Raw genomic sequence first — 26,978 nt, forward strand, 5'->3', positions numbered from 1 at the left:
GTGCTGAAAACAGTGTTGATACACAGGGATGTTTCAGTTACTGCTGAGCAGTGCTTACGCAGAGTCAAGGCCTCTTCTGCTCCTCACCCCACCCCACCAGTGAGTGGGCTGGGGGTGCACGGGAATCTGCGAGGGGACACAGCCGGGACAGCTGACCCCAACTGACCAAAGGGATATTCCATACCATATGATGTCATGCTCCGTATATAAACTAGGGGGAAAGCTGGCCGGGAGACCACTGCTTGGGCTGGGCATCAGTTGGAGGGTGGTAAGCAGTTGTTTTCATTTGCATCACTGCCTTTCTTGTTTGTTGTTGTTGTTGTTTCTCACTTTTACTTGGTTGCCAGCTGTGCTTAAACCATGACAGTCAGTAGAGCATGAGACTCTTAATCTCAGGGTCGTGGGTTCGAGACCCACGTTGGGCGCCAAAAAGGACTGTCGTGGTTTAAGCCTAGCTGGCAACTAAGCACCACACAGCTGCTCGCTCACTCCCCCCTGCCCCCGTGGGATGGGGGAGAGAATAGAAAAAGTAAAAGCAAGGAAGCTCGTGGGTTGAGATAAAAACAGTTTAATTAGTGAAATGAAATGTAGTAGTAATAATAATAATAGTAGTAGTAGTAGTAGTAGTAGTAGTAGTAGTAGTAATGAAAAGGAGAATAACAGCAAGGAAAATAACAAGCACTGCTTCATTGCTAGTACTGTGAGACAGAAGAGGAAAAACTGCAAGTTCATAGTTCCCAGGGCCATGGACCAGCCTGCAGATCACCCACCTGATCTCATTTCTCACTGTCCCTGCAAGAGAATGATGAAATCCTGGAACAGTAGTCTTCTGAATCCTGTTCTTTGAGAACCTTCCACTAGGTGGATAGTATTTGTACATGGCAATCAAATAAAACTAATTGTTGGGCACCTGCACCCATCTGTGCTGACAGCCACACCTTCCCTTCCTCCTCTCCTGTACACACTTCTCAGTGAAGAATAGCTGTCATGCTTTATGTCCTAGATATATATGCCTTTTTTTCTTGCCCACCACCCCTGCTGTGTTCTTGGAATCAGCTGCTACAGCTGACAGGACTGTATTTCCTGGTCTGATTGAGGTAACTTAAGGTAATAATTTCTGCATGTTTGCCACTCCTTTCTACATGCTTTTCCCTTCTTCTGTGCTGGATGAAACTCAGAGGCTTGTATTATGTGCTTTTGCCTCATACCTCTCTACATCTCAAGTCTGGGAAATGTTATGTTCACCCATGATCAGACCACACTCAGGCTGATCCAGCTGATGGAAGGTAGCGTCTGGAATAGGCCTTGGCAGCTCAACAGCTGCTCTTCAGCAGGAAGTTTTGGAGTAGGGATATTGGCTTGTGATTCTGGGACAAGGGGGGCATAGTTTGCTGCTTTGCATGGGGCAGGCCTTGGAAGCGCACATGAGAGCTGTGTTCAATACCTTTGCTCAGGACTGTTGGGGCTGTACTGGACGAATATTCCATGGACTGAGACTACTCAAGAGGAAGGATGAAGACAAACCTGTCCTGCAGCAGGTGCTCTAGCTAGTTGTGTGCTGGTGGGAGCTGTAGCCCAAGGTTACTTGAACAGATTTGGCTGAGGAGAAGTGTGGCACATGGTGCTGCATAACAAGCAAGGGTGGTATACTGTGTCCTTCAAAGGCCCGTCTATGTTCCGAGGGCATACTTCAGGCATTGTGTGATTCTCAGTATTCGCTCTTCAGATCGCTATGAAAGCAGAGTAGAGAAGTGCTCTTAGCACAGAGTCTCTGAGAGACATACTCGGGCCCGCAGGACATTGATCATCCATTTTTGGGGCTTTGGGGACCAGGGAAGCTCGCCTGATGGAGACTAGGAGGACAGGGCTGAGAGTCAGCTGTGCAGGTAATTCCAGCAGTAGGAAGCTGTAGAAAGGCAACAGGATTGGCAGAGCTTCCCCAGCAGCTTGTTCTATCACACTCCTCGATCTGAATTTATTGCCTCAGGAAGAGCTGCCAGTTGCTCCTGGTGGTAGGGGTAAGTGCACAGAAGCCAGCAGTTTCGTGGTCTTGTTGCCATCCTAAAGCAAGAGTTACTTTGCCTACTTTTTTTAGACTGAAGATGGCACATTGCCATCAGCAAAGCTGACATGCCTTTCTTTAAGCTTGTTGATTCAGCTCTTTTTAGTTTAAAAAACCCACAACACAACGAAACAAAAAAACCCAAACCAAAACCAACACAAACAGAGTTGTTGCTTTGAAATGGTACGTTGTCTCTTGGCTCTCTAAAGACTGGTTGGATCCCTTTTACTCGTTTTGCCTTCCTGTGTAGCAGCTGTTTGCCCAGGTGGCAGGATGTTATGGAAGCCCAGGCTGCACAGCTTGCAGAGTCTGTTGCCTGTATCAGGGACACTGTTTGGGGGTGGGGGAAGACCATCAAAGAGACCGGTAAAGGAATACTGTTTTTGTGCTTAGAAAAGCATCCTGGTGGGCTTGTAGGGTTGTTTTGTTCTGCATGTCTGGTCCCTGGGTTTCCTGCATCTGGCTCCTAACTCCATGGGCATGGGAGAACAACTTCATTTGGGAGACTTGGAAGCAAGGCAGTGTGTCTCATGAAAGCAGCAGCAGTGATTCAGAGGACTCTCAGGTACAACTTGCCCAGAAGATCCTCCATCTCTAGTCAGCTGACTACAGGTGATTGACCTGCATCTCGACATGCATTCTGCAGCTCATCCTGGACCCAGATGAAGTGCATTTGTGGGGTAGTGATTTGGGTGACCCAAAGCAGCAAGGGTCATGGTGTGTTGACTTTTGAGGTAGAGTCTAATGTTTCCTGAGGGGAGAGGATCTTGGCCTGTCCTGGCAAAAGATAGTAGAGTTGTAAAGATATGGTGCTGTGAACTTGGCCAACTATGAGCTCATGTCCCAGCCTTGTGATTGGTTGATTGATTTGATGCAAGTCAGGGAAGGCTGGGCTTCAAACAATGGTGACGAGCCTCTTCTCTATAGATTTCTCTTTGGATCTCAATTTTAGGACCTACAGCTGGTGGTGGTTGGTGCTGGTTCTAGGTTCCTAGGTTGTTCCCATCTGTGAAACCTCATATCTTCAGTCTTTTTTGGGTCAAGCTTGGAAGTGGTTGAGACTGATACGTGCATCTGAGAGAGGAAGTAATAAAAATGTTTTGAGAGAGAGGACTCTGTTTTCTTCAGGTATTGGAGGAAGTACTTCTTTCATCCATTCAGTGCTGATGTTCCTTGTGTCATGTTTTAGGTGTGAAAGTGACCATTTGACAGCAGAATGAGCAGCAGTAGGCAGTGATGGGAGTATTCAGTATGCTTACCTAACTAATGCTAAACAGCTGCTGAATGTATGGATAGGACCTTTATATATTTGTTGATGTAATCACAGGGCATGCAGAAAGTAGTTGCAATCAAAGAGTATAGCCAGTAGGTTGAGGGAGGTGATGAATCCCTTCTAATTGACACTTCAGAGATGCATCTGGAATCGCTGCATCCACATTTGGGCCCCTGGTACAAGAAGGGTGCTGGAGTTCGTGCTGTGCACGGAGGAGCTGAGGAGCTAGGTTTGTTTCACACTGTGAAGGCCGAGATGGGACCTAATGGCTGTCTTTCACTACCTAATAGATGGATGTAGAGAGAAATAGAGTGAGTCACTCACGGAGGTGAACTGCAAAAAGATGAAACACTCACAAGTTGCCAGAGGGGAAAATCGGAATAGACAATAAATTTTTCTCAGTTGAGGTGTTTAAGCATTGGAACAAGCTATCCACAGGGCTCCTTCCTAGAAGGTATTCAAAACTTGACTGGCAAAGGCCTTGAGCGACCTGATCTCACTTTGAAGTTAGCCCTGCTTTGAGTGGAGAGTTAGACCAGATGGCCTCCAGAGGTCGTTTCCAGCCTGACATACTCTGTGATTGAAGGGTGTGGTACTTGCTGCACGCTAGCCTCTGCTTGCTCTGTAGTGATGCAGAGCTCTCAAGTGGCCTTTTCAGCACAACATCTGCTAGCCGATAAGCAGTATAGACGGTACAAAAGATCCTGAAACATTGTGGATTCTAACTAGTCTGCTTTGACCCACAGAGCAGGGTTTGTTCTCAGACATGCATAAAACCACTATAGATCTAGCCTCTGCCTATCTCTTGCTGTATATCTTAGATTACTTGGTGGGGCCTTGAAACAGAAGCTTAATTTAAAGGATTGCTGGGTAATTTGTTTGCTAGAACTTCTTTGTGGGTAACAAATACGAACACGGGTAGACAATGTTAAAGTGTTGCAGGAGTAATGATCTGAAGGATGAAATAAAACACTCATTTATAGAGCTGGGAAAGGTAACAGTCAAATAAAAATCAATTTGATATATGGAGGTTGAGAAGGAGTTATAAAGGAAAGCATTCAGACTATTTTCACACTCTGGTGTTTCAGTACGTAGTAAGAGTAAAGCCGTACTCCACATAGGCTGCCAGTATAAATTGGGAATACTTGTAAGTAACAGTTGTGAAGATTACTTTGAATTTTATTAGCTTGGAAAAAACCCTGGTAGTAGAATGAATCAAATGAAAAAACTCCAAGCTGGTTGTGAAGAGAGAGGACATTTCAGCAGAGATGAGTTTGTTTTTAAGTCATTCTGGTGTGAGTACCTTATCAATTAGTTACAGAGCACAGTAATATTTCCTCAATTTGTACTGAACAATTTCTGCAGCATCTGTAAATAAAGATTTTAAAAACAGACTATCTTACGAAGTCACTTCTGGAATTACAGTAATCACTATTGCACATACTGTACTTCCTAAGCTGATGAAAATTTTCTAGAACGGTTTTCTTCTTTGCCTGCCTCAGTGACTCATGACTTGTGATTGTAAAGAAATAGTTTGCTGTTGAGAACCATGTCTCCATCTGCTAAACCTAGACCGAGGGTCTTAATTAGGTGGGAAGCCTGAGTTAAAATAATTATTTACTTGTGGCTATCAATAATAGATGGCTAGATGGATCAGATGCTATTGTATAGCTTGCTAGGCTACATCTTAAGTGTATTTTAAACCCACATGCCTTCACTGAATTTTACTGCTTTTTGGAGTAAACTCAACACAAATTAAAGAGTCTACTCCAAGAGTAGGGTATTACTGTAACTTGTTCATCACAGGATCTGTTCATTAAAAAAAAAAATCATCCAGTAGGCAGGGGTGTGCAGAGAAAGAAGCACTATTCCCTAGCACTTCTCTCTGGCACCAGCTGATAGATGTTTGATTTGATGGCTAACTAATTGCTACAAAGTTACGTTTACTAAAGGTTAGAGTCTGGCAGACATATAAATAGAAGCAGAACATAGTTTGCGGTCAGAGATTACAAATGGATCCTCTCTTTGACAAGTTAAGGTTGTCTTCCTTATAAAATTAATCTCCTGAACAAGTCAGTCTGTCAGTAATGTAATAGTCATTGTATTAGATAGGTTTTATAACTCTCTATCCCAAAACAGAAACAAAATGAATCCACAATGCTCCCTTTTCTCCTTACTAAAACTTTAGTTTTGTAGAAGGTAATACCAAGTTATAATTAGATGTTTGCAGCTGTTACTTCAAACGTGTGGCCTCCATCCCAGTGGTGCTTGCATGCCTCCCAACTGATTAAAAATAGAAATAGCTGTGGTAGAAATAGTACTAGAAATTGTTTGGCTGGCATAACTGCTAGTATGTATGCAAAAGAATATTACAGAAATGTAAAGTTAGTCTTAAGATATGGTTAAATTAGTGGACATACATCCTCATTCAGGTGTGGGATGTCTGCATAGTGTAGACACAAAAAAAGGGGTGGAGTGGAACCAAACCGTGGGCTAGAATTTGAAATGTTTACCAAGAACTGGGGAAGGGGGAAACCAGTGTTGGGAGGTATTTCAACCATACCGAGACAAGATTTGTGTCATCAAAAAGACAGGGTGTTTTTTCTCCCCCAGAGAACTATTTTACTCTGCCGGTACTTACATTCACTAATAAAATTACCATGGAAAATACAGCGGTGCTTTCCTTTACTCGAATATCTTGGTGGCATGACTGCAGGAAAGGTGAAAGCTGCTGGACTTAGCCTATCAGATGACTCACATAAATCAGTATAGGAACTAGGAGGAATTTTTTATACTATTCCCTATTGCAGACTCTGTTTAGGATTAGGTTGCCTCCTGCTGGTTTAAAAACTAGAGAGTGGAGAGAGGAAACTACGGTTGGCTACTCTTTACTTTTGTTACATGTTGACTAGATGCATAACTGAGGGTGTTTGTCCTAATCCTTTTTTTATCTTTTTTTTTTTTTTTTTTTATTTTTTGGAGGGTCTTTGAGACTAGTCACACAAGAAATCTTCGTGCCTTTGGAAGGTTCTTCCCATTAACCAGTAGATATTTCACGACAGAAACTTGCAGAAAAACATACTAGATAGAGGTATAAATTCAAATAACCTTCACTTACCCTGTTAGATCTTATTAAAACAGTATAAATAGGATTATAAGTCAAAGGTAAAAGGGAATTTTAAAAATGTAATGCTTGCACAAACTTAGTATAGTTGCTGATGTGATTTACTGTAGTTTGACTTGGAACAATCTGTCAGCCATATGGGACAGGGAGGGCGATGAAATTGGCTATAAAATGGCAATAAACCAAAGTATTATATGGGTCCTAATCTCAATTTACCTGAATATTAGTAGTCCAAACAAAAACTATAAAATATACCTGACTTTATTGCTAGCAGATACAGAGAGACCAAGTAATGATATAATTTGTGGAAAAGGATTTATCACTGTTGAATTTTTGCTTTCTGTAGGTAAGGAAGGTTGTCTGTCCACTACGGTTTTTAGCTGAAAACCTTGCCTAGGCTGAAACAGTGATTTCATGTCAAGAGTTCACAAATTCTTACACACAGTGGTCCAGCACTGTTCTGGTAATTTGCATTGTTTTGTCAAGGATTTTTTCCAGTGAAATTGTCAGTATTAAGAAGCTGGGGTTGTGCCTCAAGGTGGTCTTTGCTAGACGTCAACTTCCTACCTGCATCAGAGTTTTTACACCAGTGATTGATGCAGCAGATATGTCTGTTGTTGCACACATTTTGAGACTTTCAGATGAAAATAAAAATAGCAGACTGCTAATGTTTGTGTTATGATCCCTTTCTGATAAGGAAAGGAATACTTAAAAAGAGCATTCACATCCCCAAAGAAAAATTACCTTTCTCCTTCTTGTTTTCTCTTCAGTGGATACTCAAAATTGAGATTGCAGCTAATTAGAGAAACTGAACAACATCAACAAGGGAGAGCAGTGTAGTATCAATGAGGATCATGGGATTTTTGCCATCTTATCTTTGGAGAGGTTGAAATAAATTTTTCTTGCTTTGGAGTGTTGACTAGTAATTGTGCAACAGCTGGTGGTGGGGATGTCCTCTTGCCTACCGTATAGGAAGAGGAGTAGTGACAGCCTTTTGCAATTCAGCAGCAAGTGTGGCAAACAAACAGGAGACAAGGTAGGAAACGTGTTGAGAAGGCCCATGAAGAGCAATATTTAAGTTTGTAATAGCGGCAAAGGCAAAAGATCCTGAGAATGTGGCTCCCTAAGATAGAATGGGCTCTTCCTTGAGAATGGTAGGCACTAGTGTGGATCTTTCAAATTTTTCAGGGCATTTAAAGCCCTGTAGCAAGTAATTTAATTTCAGTTTGTTGAGAGAAACGTGCGACTATAGTTTTGAAGTGAAAAAATAAAGTGTTCATTCACAAATGGGGTTAGTACTTACCTTGCTGGTCTCCAGACAGTCTCAATTTTTCCAGTGTGACCCTTGATCCCGAACCTTTCTTCCACATCAGTGGAGTATATTAGCAGTAAGCTGTGGGGTCAGCTGAACTGATCAAATTTGAGTTTATAAATACTGATTAAAATGTCAACATTAAGCAAAATTTCTAATTTTGAGACCTTTAATTGCTTAAGGGGCAGAAGATCTGGAATCATTAACAGAGCAAATATAAATTAGCCTTTTTCTGCAAAAGAGATATTTATGTTGTCTGCTGAAAGCAAAAAAGTAGTGTTTTGCCACTGCTGTTCCACGTGATTTTCTGGGGGGAAAAGTGAGTTATTTGTGCCCTTTGTTCCTGGCCTACCCAAAATCTTCTCTTTACCCTTGTGTGTGAAGAGCAGCTGCAGAGCTCAGCTCTGTGGGTTCTAGAGTGGGCACTCGGGGCACAAGAGTGCCTTGGCAACACTCTTGTGACTCAATTCCTCTGATTAACATGGCTTAAAACTTACTTCCAGTGTACTTTTCCCTTTCAGCGTACATGATGGTCTTTTCCAGCTTATGATTGTGAATGTGTCAAGGTAGAGCAAGGCCTGTGTTTTGCTCACGGTAATCAGTCCTGGAAAAAACAATAAGCATGTTTGGGCTTTTTTTAGCCCCTTCTATCCTGTGCAAAATGACTAATAAAAACTGTTGCAATCAAAGCCTAAATGCAGGCAAGTCTCTTTCATGCTGAAGGCAGGCTTAATCATTTTATCTTCTAGTTACTGATTTCAACAGCAGTTTAGCAGCAGCTGCTGAGCATATTCATTGTGTACTACAAAACACTGTATAATACAAAACATGATCGGGAACTGGGAAAAGGAAGGCAACTAGATTCCTGTGGGCCTAATGGTCTTCAACAACTGTACTGTCAAGAAGTGCTGAAGCTGGCCACTGCGTGCTGCGGTGTTGCCTTTTTCTTCTGCTTTTTAATAGTAGGCAAAACCCTGTGTAGGTATGCCCATATAAACCCCCCTGCTTTCTGTTTGATGAAAGAACCTAGAGAATCAAACAGAACCTAGAGAAATCCTTGGCTTTAGTCAAGTGGATTCAGGGTTTTCCAATTCTGGTAAACTGTATCATTGTTTATATTTGTTCAGCTGAACAGTTGTACTAGCAGTTGATGTTTATGTCTTGTGTGATGTTTAAATTTTTTTTTCTTTCTCCTTTTCCCTTAAGATGGGAGTATTGTTGTGAACTTGGTAGCTGGAATCTCTTTAGTGTTGGTGTGTGACACACTTTGCAGTGCATGCGTTTTCTTTGTTAGTCATGTGGTGATGTGGTACTTTGCCAAAGGGTGAAACAGACTGTACGACAACAGGTCAGAATGGAGCATGGATTTTCTAACACCATGTTAGATGAAATGATTTTGTATACTTTGACATGGAAAGTTAATTCAAAATTTTCATGCTTTTTCGTTAAAGAAACATGGTTATTTATTGATTTTTTAAAAGTTGAGCTAAGAATGCAACATGGTAGACAACAAACAAAACCTAAAGTAATATTTTTCTACTATATTTTACTAGGAAGTATCTGAAAGAAGTAATGATAAGACCACTAGAAAATGAATACAAAGATTTACTGAGTTAATGTTGGCAACAGTCAAATTGTTCTCTTTCAAAAGGGTTTGTGCTTCTCATTAGTAAAAGGTGAAAACTCCCTTTAATTACAGTAGATACTCTCCAAATAGGCTACACTGCATTATTGTTGTGAAGAGGTGGACTTGACGTGTTCTGCTGCTTTTGGCTTAGAACTAGAGATACAGTGGAGATAACATTATATAAGCATAGTTTTGAGTACTTCTTTACAGCATTACCATTTCTCATTTGACCAGTAGGTTACTGATACAGTGTTTGGGATTTTGTTTTTGATTGATTTGGTATGTGCCTGAAGCATTGAGTATTTATGGATTCAGTTGGTTTAAATTAGACATGACAATAAGCATGTTTTTGGTGTTTGGTTTTTTTAGTTGGCATTTCTCCCCCTCATTTTCTGTTGATGAATTTTATTTCCATAAAGGGTATATTTGTAACACTTTTGATTTTAATTTTTTTCTTTTGTTTTTTTTTCTAGACAAGTCAATTTGATTAGTATTTTTTTCCTCTTCCCAGGGAAAATAAAGAGATTATACTCAAAACTTCTTCCAGTGACTGACTCCTGTAGTATCTCTTTTCAGAGAATATGTTTGACTACCAGGCATTAATTTAGATTCTTGCTACTGTCTCTGAAGAAACTGTTGTGGTACTTTCTCTACTGTAAAAAAAAAAAAAAAGCTAGTTAAAGCCTATGCATTCTGATGTAGGAGTTGTTCTTTGAGTTCTGTTAATTTATTTCAAAATGTAGCTGAGAGAGTAATTTGTATTGTATCTCTTAAGCAATGTAATTCTTTCTGAGCAAGTTCTTTTGGTTGTTAAATGATATTACCCATCCCATAATGGGAAAGACTTCAGACTATAGTGGAGTTCGTAGGAAAATCCTTACTGTTAATGCATGGAATCATTCTGAAATGTTTCATCTTCTTCCACAGGGATCAGTGTTTTTTAATGCTGTAAGAGAGTTTGTAGAAGAATACCAGGCAGAGCAAAATGTATTTAACTGCTGTTTACTTAGTGCAGTCTAGTCTATTATAAATCTTAAAGTTGTATCTGGTTCATCTATAGGAAAATACAAATAGATTATGTAAGTTGCTTTTGTATTGTACATGATAAAGTAATTGATTTCTTTTAATTGCATGTTTTTTATATGTAGCTTGTTTGGCATTCTTTTTGATCCAGTTAATTTGCATTTAAATTGATAATGCCTAGCTCTAAGTAGGCACCTCAGTATTCCTTTTACATCACATTTCAGAACGTGAAGAGCTGACACACAGATATGTTTCCACTTGGAAAGATGCAGTTAGCAGCGCTTGTAACAAAAGCAGGGAAGCTAACTGAGGAGATAAAAATGAATTGTATAGAACACAGACTATTGAATTGGAGAAAATGTGACCTTTTCCGGTTAAATCTGAGCTTAAGTGCCTCTTTACTTTTATGGTGTATCTCCTGTTAAAATCTGCGGTAGTTGTTGCTGATTTGTGACTTCAAGTTCATTATTTACAAGGTTATTTTAGTGTTTGGGGGTGTGAGGAGGGGTAAGTTACCATGCGGAGTAACATCTTTGTACGTTGAAATGCATAGTTAAAAGTATTTAAAAGAAGCCTTGCGTTCTGCAGGCGACACAGGAGAACTGTGAATTAGGTCTTCCCTGAGTAGCAGTAACTACCTTCCAGAGCTTGCCAATGCAGAAGTGGCAATTTTTGTTCATGAAAATGCTTGTGAAGAGATGGCTTTTGATTTACTTGGTATGGGTACACACTAAGCAAAAACCCTGGTGGACTGGTGGCTGCATCTGGATGACTAGAAAGAATATGAAAGCCTTCAGCTGAAAGGCAGAACATCAGACTTCACCATAAGGCATTAATAATGCCTAGCTCCTTGGCAGCCAATGCGGAAAGGGAAAGATGGTCATCTTGACTGGGGCTTATGTTACCAGTGAAGAGAATATCGCTACAGTTTTCCTGAGAAAAGTGAATACAGAATTGCATCTTGGACAAGCCAGTTCAGACTAATGTTGCTGAGGAAGAGGTGGTACAAACAGAAACGCACTTTTGTGTCATCTGGAAGGGAGAAGAATTTTATAGTTACTCCTGTTTTGTAAGAAGTCAGATCTGAATGAGAACATCTTGACTTATGAAGAAAGAGGTGAACATCTTTCTGCACCTTTTTGATAACCAGTTAATCCTGTCTTGAACTGGAAATTTTGAAGTTGATAGCCATTCCTGAAATTCAACCCTAGTGTTAATATAAAACTGTTTCTGAGACAGTTCTGCAGTGTTAATGTTACAATGTTAACCTATTCTTAATGCAGTGTATAAAGATCTAACACATGTTACCAGGCAGCAGTGCTCAGATGCTTACAGCCTGTGATGGATGTGTAGAGCAACAGTGTAAAAAAACCCCTCACACCTAACCCCTCCCCAGCTGAAGAATGCGTTACTGAAATTTGTCTTGAAAAGGTTCATTTTTTCAGACCCAGAATAAAGTTCAGTGTGCTTTATTTGGTCAGTGTGATTTTTTACAAGGCTGGATATCTGCACTGTGGTGCATTGATCAAACTTGTCCATATTGAAGTGTGTTATAGATGCATAGGACCAGAGGAAGAGTCATAATTATTGAAATAATCAAAAAGCGTCTACGCTTGTAAAAGCATGTTATTGATAGTAAAATGCACAGAGTATGAAGTTTGAACTGCTTAATGATAGCTGCAATTAAATTCAGTACACATGGGTCTTAATGCAACATCATAGCAATTTGGCGCAGACTCGAACAGATCTCTTAAACCTGAGGTAAGGTTTATTATGTTTTCAGGCCATGGTTTCTGAGGCACAGAGGGCCTCAAGGGCAAGAGTCTCTGGTCCATTAACTCTGTTTTGTGTTATTGCAGTGGAATGAAACAGTCCTAAAACCAGCCCAACTCAAACTGGCCAGAGGAGGATTCCATGTAGGGCAAGGGCAGAAAGGCATAGGGTTGTTCTCTGGGGCAGAGCTGGTGGCTGAGAACCATGGATAGTGGTAGTGGATACCTCTTTTTCTCTTTTTAATACCTCAGGGGCTTGCGTCCTAAGTACAGGATCTGAAGGTCTTGACAGCACAAAGTTTTTACCTTCAGCAGTCTGTATGTGTTGGATGCTATGCAGCGCAACTAAGACAGCCAGTCTTTTGAGTCTGTTTTATTGAGACTTTCAGAAAGGAAACAGTGTAATGCCAGAAAACCGTGAAGTTGTTATAGGTAATTTGCACTGTAACTGAGATCTGAGCCTGGAGCATTGCAAGCCTGAAGAACTGAGGGATTTTTCGGTGTGGTATCATTCAGTGCTTCCCTGTTTTCAGTGGCTGTGAGTGAAACAGCTTGGAGAAATGGAGTAAAAATGGCATCTTGAGCTTTTGAGTGGTATGGATGGTTTTTATGTACCTAGGAAATAAATGATTTCTGTAATCTAAGCTGTAGGCTACCCCCATGCAGACCATATTTACACTTTTCCCCCCTGCTTTGTGTAGACCCAGCTGTGGAGCTCTGGTGTAGTATTACAAGGCTAGCATAATGTTGGTGAGCCTTGTCTGAAGTAAGGAAGTCTGTATGGACACAGCTGATAATATGATAATTTTTTAGGCTGCACAAAAATCTTTGGGAGCAGCTGAGTCCTAAGTGACACTAAAAAATCGTGTAGCAGCTGTAAAAATCCAGCCTGATCTGAGACAGAAGAACAAGCTCCAGTTTACTATGGTTTTGGTTAGTTTTTTTTTTGTTGTTGTTGTTTTGTTTTTTCTGGGAGGTACTCAAACTGGAGAAGTATCAGAAAAATGACCTTACATTTTAATGTCAATGCTGTAATATAGAGGAGAAATGAGGATATTACTCAGCAAGGATATTTGTTTTATTTCATTCCTTGTTTTGTTTGTTTGTTTAAGTGTATAATGTTTTAAAATCCAGCTTTACAAGTGCTTTATTTATTTGCAACGTTTTGTAAATCTTCCTGTATGAATTACATACCTGAGGTTTTGTTTAATTTTTTACTTTGTATGGGGAGATCTTGGCAGTTTTTAACATCTTTACCAGAAAGTCATTACAGTGAATCAACTCTTATGGAACCTTATTCCGTAGTCAAGAGTAGTGCTTTAGAATGGGATGCATGAGAATGGGCCAAGAGATTAATGTGAGTTCAAGTGTCTGACAGTGTCTGGCATTTGCTGTGCTGTTATAATGATAAACTATAACCAAAACACCCTGATTTAAAAAAACCAAACAAAACAAAAAAAACCAAAACAAACCTGAATCGTAAGAAACAAATTTAAAGTGCATGTTGCAGCTCTGTTAAATGGGATTCAAAAGTATGATTATTGCTCATGCATTTTGGCAGTTTTTCCACAGTCATTGACTGTTACAGTATAACAGTGCCTAGAATTACAAGTCAAGTTTTACATTAGAAATAGAACACAATGGCATTGTAAATATTAAAAGAAACATAGAAAGGGAAGTACGTGGGTTCTAAATTGCATTTTGTTCATGATGAATGTGACATTTTAAATTTAGGGGAATTACTCAGCTTCATAATGCAATATTGTATGCAGGTGTAACTGTTCTTTTGTATGTAAGCACATGTTATGCTAAAATATGTTGGGTTAAATTGCAAATTCTGAACAGTTGCTGGAACTTCCTAGGAAGTGCCAAAATTTGTTACCAAGGCCCCTAATTCTGCTCTCCTATGCCTTTGCGTTATGATCTCTAATTACATTGTTTCACACTATTTTTTCCTGCCTCATTCAGTGAACAGGATGGGCGGTGCTCAGGAATTGAGCAACTACTTGGTATTTTAATTCTTATCATTCAGTTAGCAGCCCGGGCTTTATTTACTGCACGCTATTTAGAAGTCTCTAAAGAATACATAATTATTCATTCCCTTATGGCCTTTTCTAGGGTGCCTGGATGAACTATTTTTATCCATTCAATTGTATTTTCATGTGCATTTTCTGGTCTATAACTTTACTTTGTGCTATGTGAAAAATAAACATGTGTGCACACATACACAGCATGCATATATATATTTACTTTTGAAAGAGAATTTTGTGATTATTCCCTTTGATAATTTCTAGAATGGAAACTGAGTGTCTGCTACATACTTTAAAGCCACCTTTTGTGAGGGTATTGAAAGTAAACAGAACGCAATTGAGTGACTAAAGACATCTGTCCAGATAACTTAAATCATTGTCATATGCAGCCTTGTCTTTCATGATGCTCTTCAACTTTCAGTGTATCTGTCTGTGTATCCTCTAGGTGAGACAAGTTGTCCCTTTGTTTAAACGCAGGCAGTACTCCCTGCTGGACATGATTACAAAGAAGACTTAACTAATGCAGCACTCAGAGTATAATGTGAGAGAAATGGAAAAAAGTGAGGGTAGCTGAACATGGGAACAGGTTGCCCAGAGAGGTTGTGGAGTCTCCATCTTTGTAGATGTTCAAAACCCACCTGGATGCGGTCTTGAGTAACCTGCTGTAATTGGCCCTGCTTTGAGCAGGCTGGATCAGAGGATCTCCAGAGGTCCTTTCCAGCCTTAGCTATTCTGCAGTTTATAAAATACAAGATAACCTACTTGTGGGTATATATATTCTTATTTCTGATGGGCAAAATGTCATGGATCTTGTGGCTACACTAAAATGCTAGTAAAATGTTTGTCTGCAATTTTCCACTTGGCTAGCAGACTTGTCCCATAAACAGTAATTTAACTGTTCTCAGCAAAAGTTGTAGGAATGTTTGTACAACAGTGGTTCCGTTGTTATGCTAGTACTTTGCAGAAGATTGTAATAAATTATAATGATTTATAATTGACCAAACGGTTATGTACTTCATCTTTTTAGGGTTAAAGAACACAGTGTAGAAACCTTGCTGGCAATGGTCACCTATTTAGGTCTTGATCCTGTTGTTAACAACTTTTGCAAATGGTGGATGCTGGAAAGAACTTAGTGTATCTTTGTCACTGATTCTTGCTAATTTTAATAGTTACCAATGCATCATAGCTCTGACTGTAAGACTTTTCTATAACATCCGTCTATTGTTTGAAATATTTTAATACTGTTGCTATAAAAAGGCCTAGACTTTCCCCATTGCTAATGTTAATACTTTAAATAAGAACAGAAGGCAACCAGTAAAAGATGGTGCATGTAAAATCAGTATCATCTTTTATTGTAGTCCACATACACCACTTCTGTCTGCCTGCTGCTTGGTGGGATGGGGGGATTACAGTTCTTGTCTTAAAAAGGCCACTTCCAGTTAAAATACGTTTTATTCCTAATACTGTGTAACTTTTTTCTGTTGCAGAAGGAGTTGAGCCTTCCAAGAAGAGGAAGTTTGTAAGTACATGAAGTTTTTTCTATTGTGCTCATTGTATAGTATGTAGTTTTCACAGTTTTTGATTAGGCTAGTCTTCTTTTCAGGGCAGTTAAAATGAAGGTTAAATGTGGCAGCTGATCTGCCTTAAAATACATACAAAGAAATTAAGATTGTAAATGAAAACTTACAGGTTGTGCAGGAACCTTTTTTTATGCCCATCCCCCTCTTCTAGAGGAGCTATTGTGAGGGATTTCCAAAGTGACAAAAAGATCTTATGTTTGAAGCTTTTGTTTTATATTGAAGATTTCTCTTGTTAAAAATCAAGGAAGAAATTAGTTTTCTTCGTGAATGATATAAATGAAACTTGACACATAAGTAAAACTGTTTCCTTACGGAATTCTGTGATCAGTCCTGTGGATGAAAAGGTAGGAATAAAGAATAGATGAGTTCTACCAAATGTATAGGGTTGTTAAGCTACTATTTTGATTAGTGGAAGTAAAGACTGTATATTCTTGTATAAATTGTTACTGAGTTAGAATAATATGAACTCAGATACTGTGGTTAGTTGTGCTTTGTTCCGATTTCTGTACCTTGGCTTTGTTTTTCTAGTGTTTTTGAGCTCTTTGATTTTAAAGCTTGTATTTTTATTTGTATCTGTTTTATTTCTTGCTCTTTATTAGTATTTTATTGGGAAAGTATTAGAATAAGAATATAGCAAAATGTCCTAAGAAACAAGCTCTGTTCATTTACTTCTTTATTTCAAAAAATACCCTAGGACTGTAAGGTTGTCATTGTATTTGAATAAGCTTGTGTTAATATGACAACATGTTGTGAATAAAACCCTAAGCCCTTGCAAAAAAGGCCAGTTACTTGGTTTTATTTTTCTACACTTGTTTTCAACTTGATAGTGCTGTGTAGCTTTTGGTGATAATAAGGTTAGGTATGTGCATAACTGAAATTGTAATTGCTGGGAAGGTGCAGTTAAGTGTTCTGTTGTTCTGACTTAAATGGCATACCAGAAGTCTGTACTTTGTAGGACGTCTGCTGACTTGGAAAAGACTTTATTGTTTTAGGTTCTGACACGTGAAAAGTCTTACACTAAATAGTAGGCAAACCCATTATTTAAGAAAAGTCAAGGAAATACAAAACTAATTCCACATCAAGTATTTGATTATTGCAATGACAGAGAGAAAAACCGTTAAGGAAAATTATGTCTGATGCCTTCTTTTGGTGCTCTTGGTGCTTTGTATTAACCTGTAACTGTTGTGTAGGCAAAAGACTGCCTCTGTTTGAAGTTAATGGCTGAACTCCTGTTGACTTCAGCCGGAGCAGAAGGTGGCTCTTGAGGCTCTTTTTTATCCGTAGCCATGACCTTGCTTACTCTTGCTGTGATGTTTGACGTTGAACGTTACTTGCTATTTTTCTCCAAGTTTGAAAAACGGCTGCAAAGCAATCACCTCAATTGCATTCATATACAGATTTTTATAGCTCATCACTGAGATGTAAGTACACATTCTGTAACGTTGCGGAGACTTTATTAAAATATAGTAAAGCAATAGCCCCTAGTTAGCCACTTTAATAACTAGATATGATTAGGCTAAGATATCTTTAATTCTGCAGATGGTATTATTTTAAAATATCTTTAAAACTGCTATCTTAGGGCTCATAGTGCTGAGGTTAGCAAAGGCTGTAGCATCAGGGGTTGTGTGTGGGCCATGTTAGCTGCTCTATTTGTGTGTTATATGCACGTTGACATGAAGACTGAATTTCAAAATGTGAAAGTTCCTATATTTTTATTGCCATAAACATCTAGACGTCCTGAATAGTTCCAGGCAGGCATATCACTTTGTCTTCTGGAGCTTCAGAGCCAATGGCATGCCAAGGATGCAGCTTTAAGCAGGACAGGGAGAGCTGGTTCAGGGGAGATCAAATAGAGAAGCTTGGAAAGAGAGGTTTGGGTTGATGAATTATTTCTGCACCCTCCCCCCCTTCTTTGAAATGATACCTTGTTCTTTTATATGATACAGTCAGACGGAAAGAGGGATGCGGAAAGGTGTCTTGCTTATGGTTTGCCATGTGTATGTTTCAAAAGAGCTAGTGTGCAAAATATTTAAGCTTTCTTTTATATCTGTTGCATTATTTTTTATACCTATTTTAGACTGGCTACTGGCTGGACCATACAGAGTTGTTTTCCATGTATATGCAGATAATTTTTGAATACATTTTCTATGACAATAAAGGAGGCTGCTGATTCTAAGTCTCAGTGGGATGGGATATGGTATATACAATATGGTTATATGGAAAGGTGCGTATTTGGGGGGAAGCATAGTGAGCAACAGATCATTTGAGAAGAAGTGGTATTTGACTGATACGGAGTACCAGCCTTTCCCTGCCTATTCTGCTGAACCAACCAGAGCTCTTGGACTTACTTAGCTATGTGTTCAACTTGATGCCAGAAGTGGTACTCGGGTTTCTTTTGTGAAGTTGATCAGATGTGCCATGAAAGAGGGTGATGCTGACTTACTGCTAGCAAAACTATAAGCAGAGGAGTCTGCCTGTGCAGTAGCTGTTACTCAGAGCTCGTTCGTTACCTGTGGCATCTGTTCCAACACATTGTGTTACCTGCTGCAAGTCAGCAATGCTTCTTTATTTGTTGAACCTCATCTGCCATTCATTTGACAGAGGTACCCTGATTGTGCCGTTGGGCGCATACATTCTTGCCTTGTGTGGAGTTACTCCACTTAGTAGCTGACCTTTTGATCTAGCTCCATGGCTGTCAACCTACAAGCCCAGCTGGCTCCAGTTAAAAAACATGCCCTCTGTTTTCACTCACCTATTTATGTTACCGTTGCTCAGTCCAAATACAGAGACTTCTCTGGAAACAAACAGCTTCCCTGTTTTTTGTTGCACAAGATTCAGCTGATGTGGAGACAGGGTAGTATGAAACTCTGTTTCCTGGTTTTGAAATAGAAGACTAAGGGTTAAGGGCATGGTGGTGGCAGAAGTCAAGAAAGAATCTAGAGGGCTAAGAAAAGGAGGCATGGGAAATGTTATATGTTTTAGGGGGAACTGTGGGAGGGGATTGAGGACGTAAAGTGAAGGAAACTTGGAGAGGGAGGGGGCTTAACTTTTCCACTCTTCCCCAGATTGTCTGTGGCTGTGGGGCCTCATTTCAGATCTCATGAAATGAGTTAAGCTTTCTGTGGGCCTTCCACAATTAAACCCAATTCTAATTTTACATAGTTGTTATACAGGAAATCCTGAAGAAAGAACTGCAGACAAAAAGACGTTAAAGGGTTAAAGTTAACTTTAGCATGGTTGGCATAAACTGAGTGTCTGCCTCTATAGCTGTGGCTCACATATCTTCTGTTGGCAGGAATTTTTACTGCAAATTAGTGTGTAGTGATAGAAGACTCCGTCTGATGGTAGCTTAAGGAATTCCGTGGACAAGGGATGTGGGGCAAGGTTGCCCCCAGGAAAGTCCTTGTTGCATATCTGTGTAGTGTGTTGACCTTTGGCAGGAAGTGGAAGGGGCAAAATAGGTAAGCAAGAAGGCTTGTGAGCCAGGACTGGCAGGAGACAGCCCTTTTTGTCTCCAGACTTGGATATCTTGGGTGGTGCAGTGTGTACTGTGGGTACAGCTTATGCTTAGTTATGAATCCATGTATTCATAAAGTTCCACTTCCATTACATATGTATCAGATGCTTTTATCACTCTTTGCCTGTGTGTACAGCAATAGGCTTGAGTTTGCTGATCTAAATTATATCTAAAAAAGAGTAACTTTCTCCTGTTGGGTTAGTTGCATCCATGTTTAGGGTTTTTCAGGCATAGTAGCAAAAAAAAAAATACTGTCTTTTTTGGTGTCACAGTCAAGAATAACTGTTTTAATACCAGCAAATAACACAGTACTGTTAAACTGTATGTCAGACAGAGAGCTTTTCTGGAAGGAGTGGAAGCTGTGGGTAGAGTTGAGAAGGTCTTAAACTTTAGAGCCCTGAAAATAGAACCAGCTATTTTGTTCTTCCATTTAATTTTCATCTTCACGTCTGTGTTAAACGAGAACATGCTTGTTTAGCTGTTTTTCTCCCTGGTAGTAGTATACTATAGTCGGTATACTACATGGTGCTCAATAACCACATTTCTGGTTTTCTGACAAACTAAGTAGATTCAAGTCCTTAACCTAAAGTGTTTTTCTGCTGCTGCCCTTGAGGGGTATTTTTTTTCCTTGCAAGTCTAATTTTGTGATGTTTTGCTCATGCTGTGGGTAGATATAAAAATCCTACCTCCCTTTTATAGCTCTGTGTTACTGTTTCTATTGGCAGCTTTTGTCACAGCAACACACTGGGAGAACAATGCCTTCTAAGCACCCCTACGTTATTTTTCTTAGTGTTGGCTTTCTAAGTGCAGCGGGCACGCTTAAGTTTCTAGATGCTTAACATTGCATTTGTCATTAAAATGCATTTTTGTTTAAAGTAGCACAGACTTTAGAGATCCAGAGATCCGGATCCAGCACAGATCAAGAGATCCAGGTCGCTTCATATGCGACAACTTTGTCGTCCTCAGTATTTATCCTTTCTTCATTGTTTCAACTTTGAACTTCCAGCAGTAGCTTTAAATCTAATTTCCTTACCACTGATGAAAATGCTGAATAGCATCAAGCCAGATGATAAAATTTCATGAACTCTTAAAAAAAAAAAAAAAAATCTACTTTGTACAAAGGAGATTCTTCCACTGACAACTTTTTTTAAGATCTGTTAATGAACTCTTAAATCTCTTTAATGTATGCTTTATTGAGATTTTGATGCAAATTCTAAACAAGGAATTCAAATATTTCACAAAGTCTACATGTCTGGGCAGGTCACTTGTGTATGACATGGGGGACAAGGGCCACCGGCTGTTGAATGCTCATTGCATCTCTTGGGTTCCTTGTGATTGGCAATGACAAATTCATTTTTGGACATGTTTTTTTAATGCTTTAGGACCCAGTAGTTACTGTAGCATGATCCTTTTCCCTCACAATCTTGCTTACTTCAGCCTCCATAAATTTTATGCACGTCTATTGCCTATTGTCTGTTTCCTTGTTTCAAAGTTGTGTTGGGCTAACGGGAAGAGTAATGTTGTGTGCAGCATGCTGTGTAGCCTTGTTGCCATCTTCCTGTTGTCAGCACAGAGTCTTCTGCGGACGAGTCCTTTGTGCTGTGGAGAGCACAGGCCTGATTTTGATGTAAACAACACATCCCCTCAGTATTTTATTGCTGTTAGTTGTGTCCTTGGCTATCAGTATAGGCCATTCTGTTTAACCTTGTTCCGTCGTTTCTTTTGGTGCTTTCACATGCACATTTACATCCGTGCTTCATTTGTACCAATATTAATATTACTACATATCTCTGCATTTTGTCTCTTGACTTATGTTTTACTAGTATATGTGTGTGTTTTACACAGTGACGTCCTGTCTTTATGATTTATCACATCACAAGTTAGAGAAAGGAACTATCTGTTTTAATGTAATTCATCATGTCCCTTTTCATATACACTGCTTGAGGATATTTTAAAGCTTTGTGAAACCTTGTTACTGGTAAATTCATGCTCATCTCTTTCTGTGTGTGCATGTACACAATCTTTATGTATACATACAAAGAAGAGTCAGGTAATGATGAATTTTTTGTGTATTTTGAAACTATTCTTTGTTGTATTAACGGGACATATGTTCATGCAGCATTGTCCATTGTATTCTTTAATCACACGGATATGTTTACAAGGCTCACAACATTGTAAAATTTATTGAAATAACATGGCTACCTGGAGGATTGAAGTCCAGAAAATGAGGTGTTCAGGTTTTAAAGTTTAATTGTGTAACATGATATTTACCTACTGTTTTTCTGTGAGTGCTATGGTGTCTAAGTAATGTAAATTATTACCTGACCCGTGCTTGACCAGGTACCATGCTTCTCCACAGTGCTCTGGGTGTGCTATGCTCTGTTGGAATTTTGTTTTGGCTAGTTAGGCAAGGACAGGACAGGGTCAAGAATGAAAAGTAATCTTAAGTAATTCTTTAGCAAAATGGTGATCAGATTAAGCCACAGGGAAAAAGCAAAATGAAATCAGCCTCTAGGATCAAGTCATGGTCCTGCAGGAATGTTGCAGAATTTCAGGATGGGGAAATCGCATCATTCTTGGAGGGAGCAAAGAAGATCAAGTATCTGGGTGCCTCCATGCTTTGCCTAAATTAAAAAATGGTTTTGCAGTAGAATAGTTTATATGAAATTTTAAATATTGGAAATATTTGTATACATGAAAATAATTTTTTTATAGTACATGAGGTTCACCCTAGATGTTTGAGGGCCAGATCTCATGGCTAATAGATCGCTGGCGATGTGGAGGTATGTGCTGAGGTGCTAAAATAATTGAATCTCTACAAAGAAATAGCAGTAGAAAAGAACCCATCAGTTCACTGCTAAAACTTGAATAGTGAACCTGACAAAATGAGGCAAAAAACAGTAATGGGATGGAGGTCTGACAAACTGGCTAACCTACTGTTCTTACTCTTCCCATGTGACAGTCTGTTCCCCTGAGCAGCCTTTTCAGCTTGCGGCCTTTTTTATTGAACTGCTCTCTTTCTGTTGGTTCTGCCCTTATATCCTGCATTACCTGTTGAACTGGCAGTGTTTCTGTGTGCACAGAAACAGCAAAGCATGTCACAAAAGCAGAGGGGAAGTACTAGGGGAATTTAATGGCTGGAAATCTGAGCTGCTGAGGCAAGGGAGTAGTGGTCTCTGAGCAGACGGTTGGGGTGTAGGGGTAAATTAGTTTGTGAGCATAATAATTACATGATTAAATTCTGACTGTCAGTGGCAAATGTTGATAGAAGCATGTTGAATAACAAAAATTTTGGAAATACACTTGCTGTAGTATTTTTAAATTACCATCTCGCTTGTTCTGTGAACAGAAGTTGCATTGTGAGTGAGTAAAATTGTTTGATACTTGTTTTAGTAAAACTTCAAAATTGTCTGACATACACAGAAAGAACAAATGACCATATAACCACCTGTTTTATTCTGCTGCCTGAGAAACTACTTACAGTGAGAAAACTGGCAGAAGAACATCTTGTGGGTAATTACTGCTAGTCAGCGCAGCTTGTATTTCAAATAGTAAACCTTGAAAATCTGACATACTGAAACAGCTTCTTGTTCATTGTTTGTTTTTTCCCAGTGGCATTAATTTGGCAAGTCCAGTTTTCTTCAGTTAAGGAAAATTCAAAATCTGTCAAAAAGAATTATCACAAAGGAGTTGTGATGTCCTCATGAACTGCATGATCCAGGCAGCCCTAGGCTGTATTGATGAATTGATTGCTGTTTTTTTTGGGTTTTTTTTGGGGGGAGGCATTGATGCTACAAAGATTTGAATAATCTCTTAATCTACAGAGGGAGCTTTCGGAGGCTGTGCAATTTCTAGCTTGCACACATTTAGCCTCTGTAGGATTTGGGTCATAGTGGGGCTCTGGGGAGTTTACATGATTGTTTGATGAACCTGTCCTCTGCTTAAAGAATTCTAATGATAAATATTTTTTTCCTGTTTTTTTGGTGGAGATTAAAGGTGAGGTATAACCTGCAAATAAATGTTTGGTTTTATTTTAAGGAAAGAAGCACTCAGGTTTCTGCACAATGTATTTGTTCCTCTGGTAGCAATAATATCACCTGTATTCTAAATAGCTGCTCTCAGGTAAAAGAGGCAGTTGCTGAACATCAGGGATCTGCCTGACTTGCATCTTCTGGCAGGCATTCTGGCGTTACAGATTTTGCCCTTGATATTTTCAGTATCATTGCCATTCCATTATGTAAAGTATAGCCTGACTTTCTAGAGATGCCAGGATCATGAAATCCCAATGAGCCACTTCTGTTTTGTCTTGGAGGAGGAGGGAAGTCTTTTTTTCCCTCCCTCTTTCCTATGAAATGTGAATTTGAACATTTTTTATTACTGTCATTTTTCTAAACCAGTACTGTTGCTTATCATAAAGGATATTCACGTAGTTGTTATCTGCAGTTTCTTTGTCATTCAGCTGGACTACCACAATGTTACATGCCTTGGCATATAAAGCATTTGGGAAACTCCTGTTTATGCAGAATGCTTCAGTATGTTCTGAAGAGCAAATGAAACCTGCTGCCATTTGCTGGCTTCCCACAGAACTCCAAGTCAAGATCTTCATCCTGGTTGCTGCATAGTTTGGGATAAAAATACTGGAAAGACCACCTGAAAAAGTAGCTGTGTAGACACTTTCTAATATTAGCCTTTTAATTTCCAGTAGTATACTACTACATTTTGTTATATCTGTACTGTTCTGTTACATGCACCCCAGAGATTTATTTTGGATGAAGCCAAATGCTGGCTCTGGGATGGAGCAGTGGAGAGCTGGGGCAGGGATCCTGAGCCAGGTTTATGCTTGCATGACTTGCTCTGTGAATGTAGTTTTCATATGAGGATAGGCATGCCAAGAACCTGTATGCCAACTGCTTTGTGTATGGGAGGATGGGTGATGATGGCTCCTGGGACTGAAATGAGGGGCAGGAGGCACGACCAGTGCTTAGAAATAGGTTACTTCAGCCAAAAGCATGGGCAGTAGGAAGGTGGGTGGCTTCTCTGGTGGGCTGAAAAGGAAGGTGGGGGATGGACGGCAGTGGGACAGAACTCTTGTAGGTTTGGAGAAGGAAGATGCTGCTTTGGCAGGATACCTTTCTGTTCTGCAAGGGCTAATCAGCCAGTTCTGCCTCTTTAGTCTTTAACAAATCTTTGCTCCCTGAGTTATGGCAGCAGCTAACCTGGTGTTAGCATACTTTCCTGCTGTCCATGTGCTCTTCTTCTCTGCCTCTCTGTCCTCTTGTCCTTTCTCCCAATTATTGTAGTGTTTCTGCTTCTGTGTCACGTTTTCTCCTAGCAAGCCAGTCAAGCCTAGACCTTTGAGGTTTACTGAGGTGTGTTGTGACAGCTTTCACAGGCATGTGACAAGGTCAGAAAGAGTACTAGGGATACGTGGATCCATAATATTGCCATGCTTGCCTGAAAGGGATGGCCGGTAATTGCCACAGGGGGAGTGAGTGACATCTGGAAGGCTGACACAGGTTTTGGGAGTCTCTTACTTTATATTCATTGTGTGTTGGTTGCCACAGTGCAGAAGGCAGTCACTCATGAATGTTTAAGGTGGTCATGGCCCTAGGCAGTGAAGGCAAGCATAGCATTCGAGACAAACATGCTATCCCAGGTGTCCCTAACATGGGGCTGAGCATGCCGCTGGAAAACAAACAAGTTCTTGCTGTTCTAGCCTGAATGGAAAAGCTCACCTGTGCCTTTGTAAAGGTTGTGCAGGGAACATAAATGTTGGGGATGCTTTTCTCCCTCTGCTACGTGGTACTGTTTTTGCAGTTGGGCGACTGGACACAGATCCCACTTCAACACAGGATGTGATGGAAATGGGATTAAACCAGGCACGTTCTACATCCATGAGTGGGTATGGCCTTGAGACCCAGCCTCAACTATTCTGTGATTCTTCTTAGCATCGAGATGCTGCTGAAGATGAGTTTTTATACATCATTGACATACTTTGTGAATGCTTCTCTCCTAGGTTCTGCTAGGAGACACTTAAAATGTTTTCATCTACATTTAAAAATACGTCTGTTTTTATGGCTGAAATGAGTCTGTCAGAAGTATCAAGAATATATCTATATATATCTAAATCCAAAAAGCTTTTCGATTACTGCTCTATACATCTGAACTTTGTTTTGGTTTTTTTAGCCAAGTTTTACCAATAAGCCATACCAACAAATCTGTCTTGGCAGGGGGAGGGTGTAGGGTGGGGATATTGTCACTTCTGAGAACGTTTTGCTGTATTGCATATAGGGTGGAAACACTAAGCAGGAAATTACACAGGGCTGCAGCTGTAAGAAACCTAGATGACTGACTTCAGTAATTATTTTTCATTAGTGACCTAGATGATGGAATAGGTGGTGTTTATTAAGTTTGCAGCAAACAACAAGCTGGGAAGATTGCAAATATATTGAAGAACGATACGGGGTTTCAAAATCATTCTGACAACCTGGGGAAAATATACCAAGTAAAATAGGACAACCTGGAGACTTCTTACTTCACCAGAAAATACTCAGCTTTTCAGATGCAAGATAGTTGGGATAGGTGTCAGTTTGCAGAAGAGGATCTGAGAGGTATAATGGTTCCACAGTGTAATGCTGTTGCTGGGGGGAAGATGGGGGAGAGGGTACATCATGCTGGGAAGCTGATGTTTTGAGCTGCAAGGTGTGCAGCATTATTCTACCCCACACGGAACTTAGAAGGCTTTCACACTGGAGTGCTGCATTTAGGTTTGACTGCTGTGTGTTGAGATGGATCAGCTGGAGAGCAAATGACAACTGTCAGCTGCTTTGAAAACTTGGTACGATCTATGGAAAAATATTTACCAAGCTGGGGTTATTTACTCTAGAGAAGGGAAGGCTGAGGGGTGATAATGAAAGCCTTCAAGTGTGTGGAACATCTGCCACAAGTAGGAAACAAGTGTCTTCTATGTTATTGGGGTGTAAAGCAAGACATAATGTGCTTAAATTGGAACAAGGGGGATTCAGCTTAGACATCATTGAAACATTTACTGTTTCTGAATAGTGACACAGAGGAGTGGAGTACCTGGGAGTGTTACGGAATCGCTATCAGCTTTTAAGAACAGATGAGACAAACAGCTGGCTGGAGTGATAGGGGTAATATAGGTATGGCTGGAGTGATAGGGGTAATACAGGTATAATGGGCCACTCTTGGGAAAGAAGATGATGATCTCTTGAATTCCCTCTAGCTCTCTTCATAATCTATCATTACTTTCATGGGATTAATTGCCAAAACTTTCTGCCAAAACTTGATGCCGTATTTTAAGTATCTGCTTTCATGGAAGAAAATCCTGTCTCGTAACAGACAACATTATTTGTTTGTGCTTGTCTGTAATGACAGAATTCCCAGTGGAAATGTGTATAAGGCTTTACATAAGCACAAGACAGATAAAAGAAAACAACGAACTTCAAATTTTTTGAGGGTTTTTTTTTTTGTGAAAGACTGACTGCTCTATTACTGCTGATCGCCTCAGTTCAGAGCGCTTGCCTACCCCTGTTTGTCTAATGACTATCTAGGGAGAACCAGGAGGTGTATTGTTAAAAAAAATTCAGGCATACATGTGGTAGCCTTACAAAGTTGTTGGGGAGAAGCTTGTGCAG

The 26,978-nt window shown here is 39.8% G+C and overlaps 1 protein-coding gene across 1 annotated transcript in view; it reads left to right on the plus strand.

Annotated features, from left to right (window-relative positions):
• Nucleotides 1-26,978, plus strand: part of MAST4 (microtubule associated serine/threonine kinase family member 4) — a 304,832-nt gene that overhangs the window by 132,152 nt on the left and 145,702 nt on the right. The window contains exon 5 of the mRNA XM_059833920.1: nt 15,711-15,742. Within this exon, the coding sequence (XP_059689903.1) occupies nt 15,711-15,742 (32 nt within the window). The remainder of the gene's footprint in view (nt 1-15,710; nt 15,743-26,978) is intronic.

This window comes from Gavia stellata, chromosome Z (genome assembly GCF_030936135.1).
Source record: "Gavia stellata isolate bGavSte3 chromosome Z, bGavSte3.hap2, whole genome shotgun sequence".
Taxonomy (NCBI): Eukaryota; Metazoa; Chordata; class Aves; order Gaviiformes; family Gaviidae; genus Gavia; species Gavia stellata.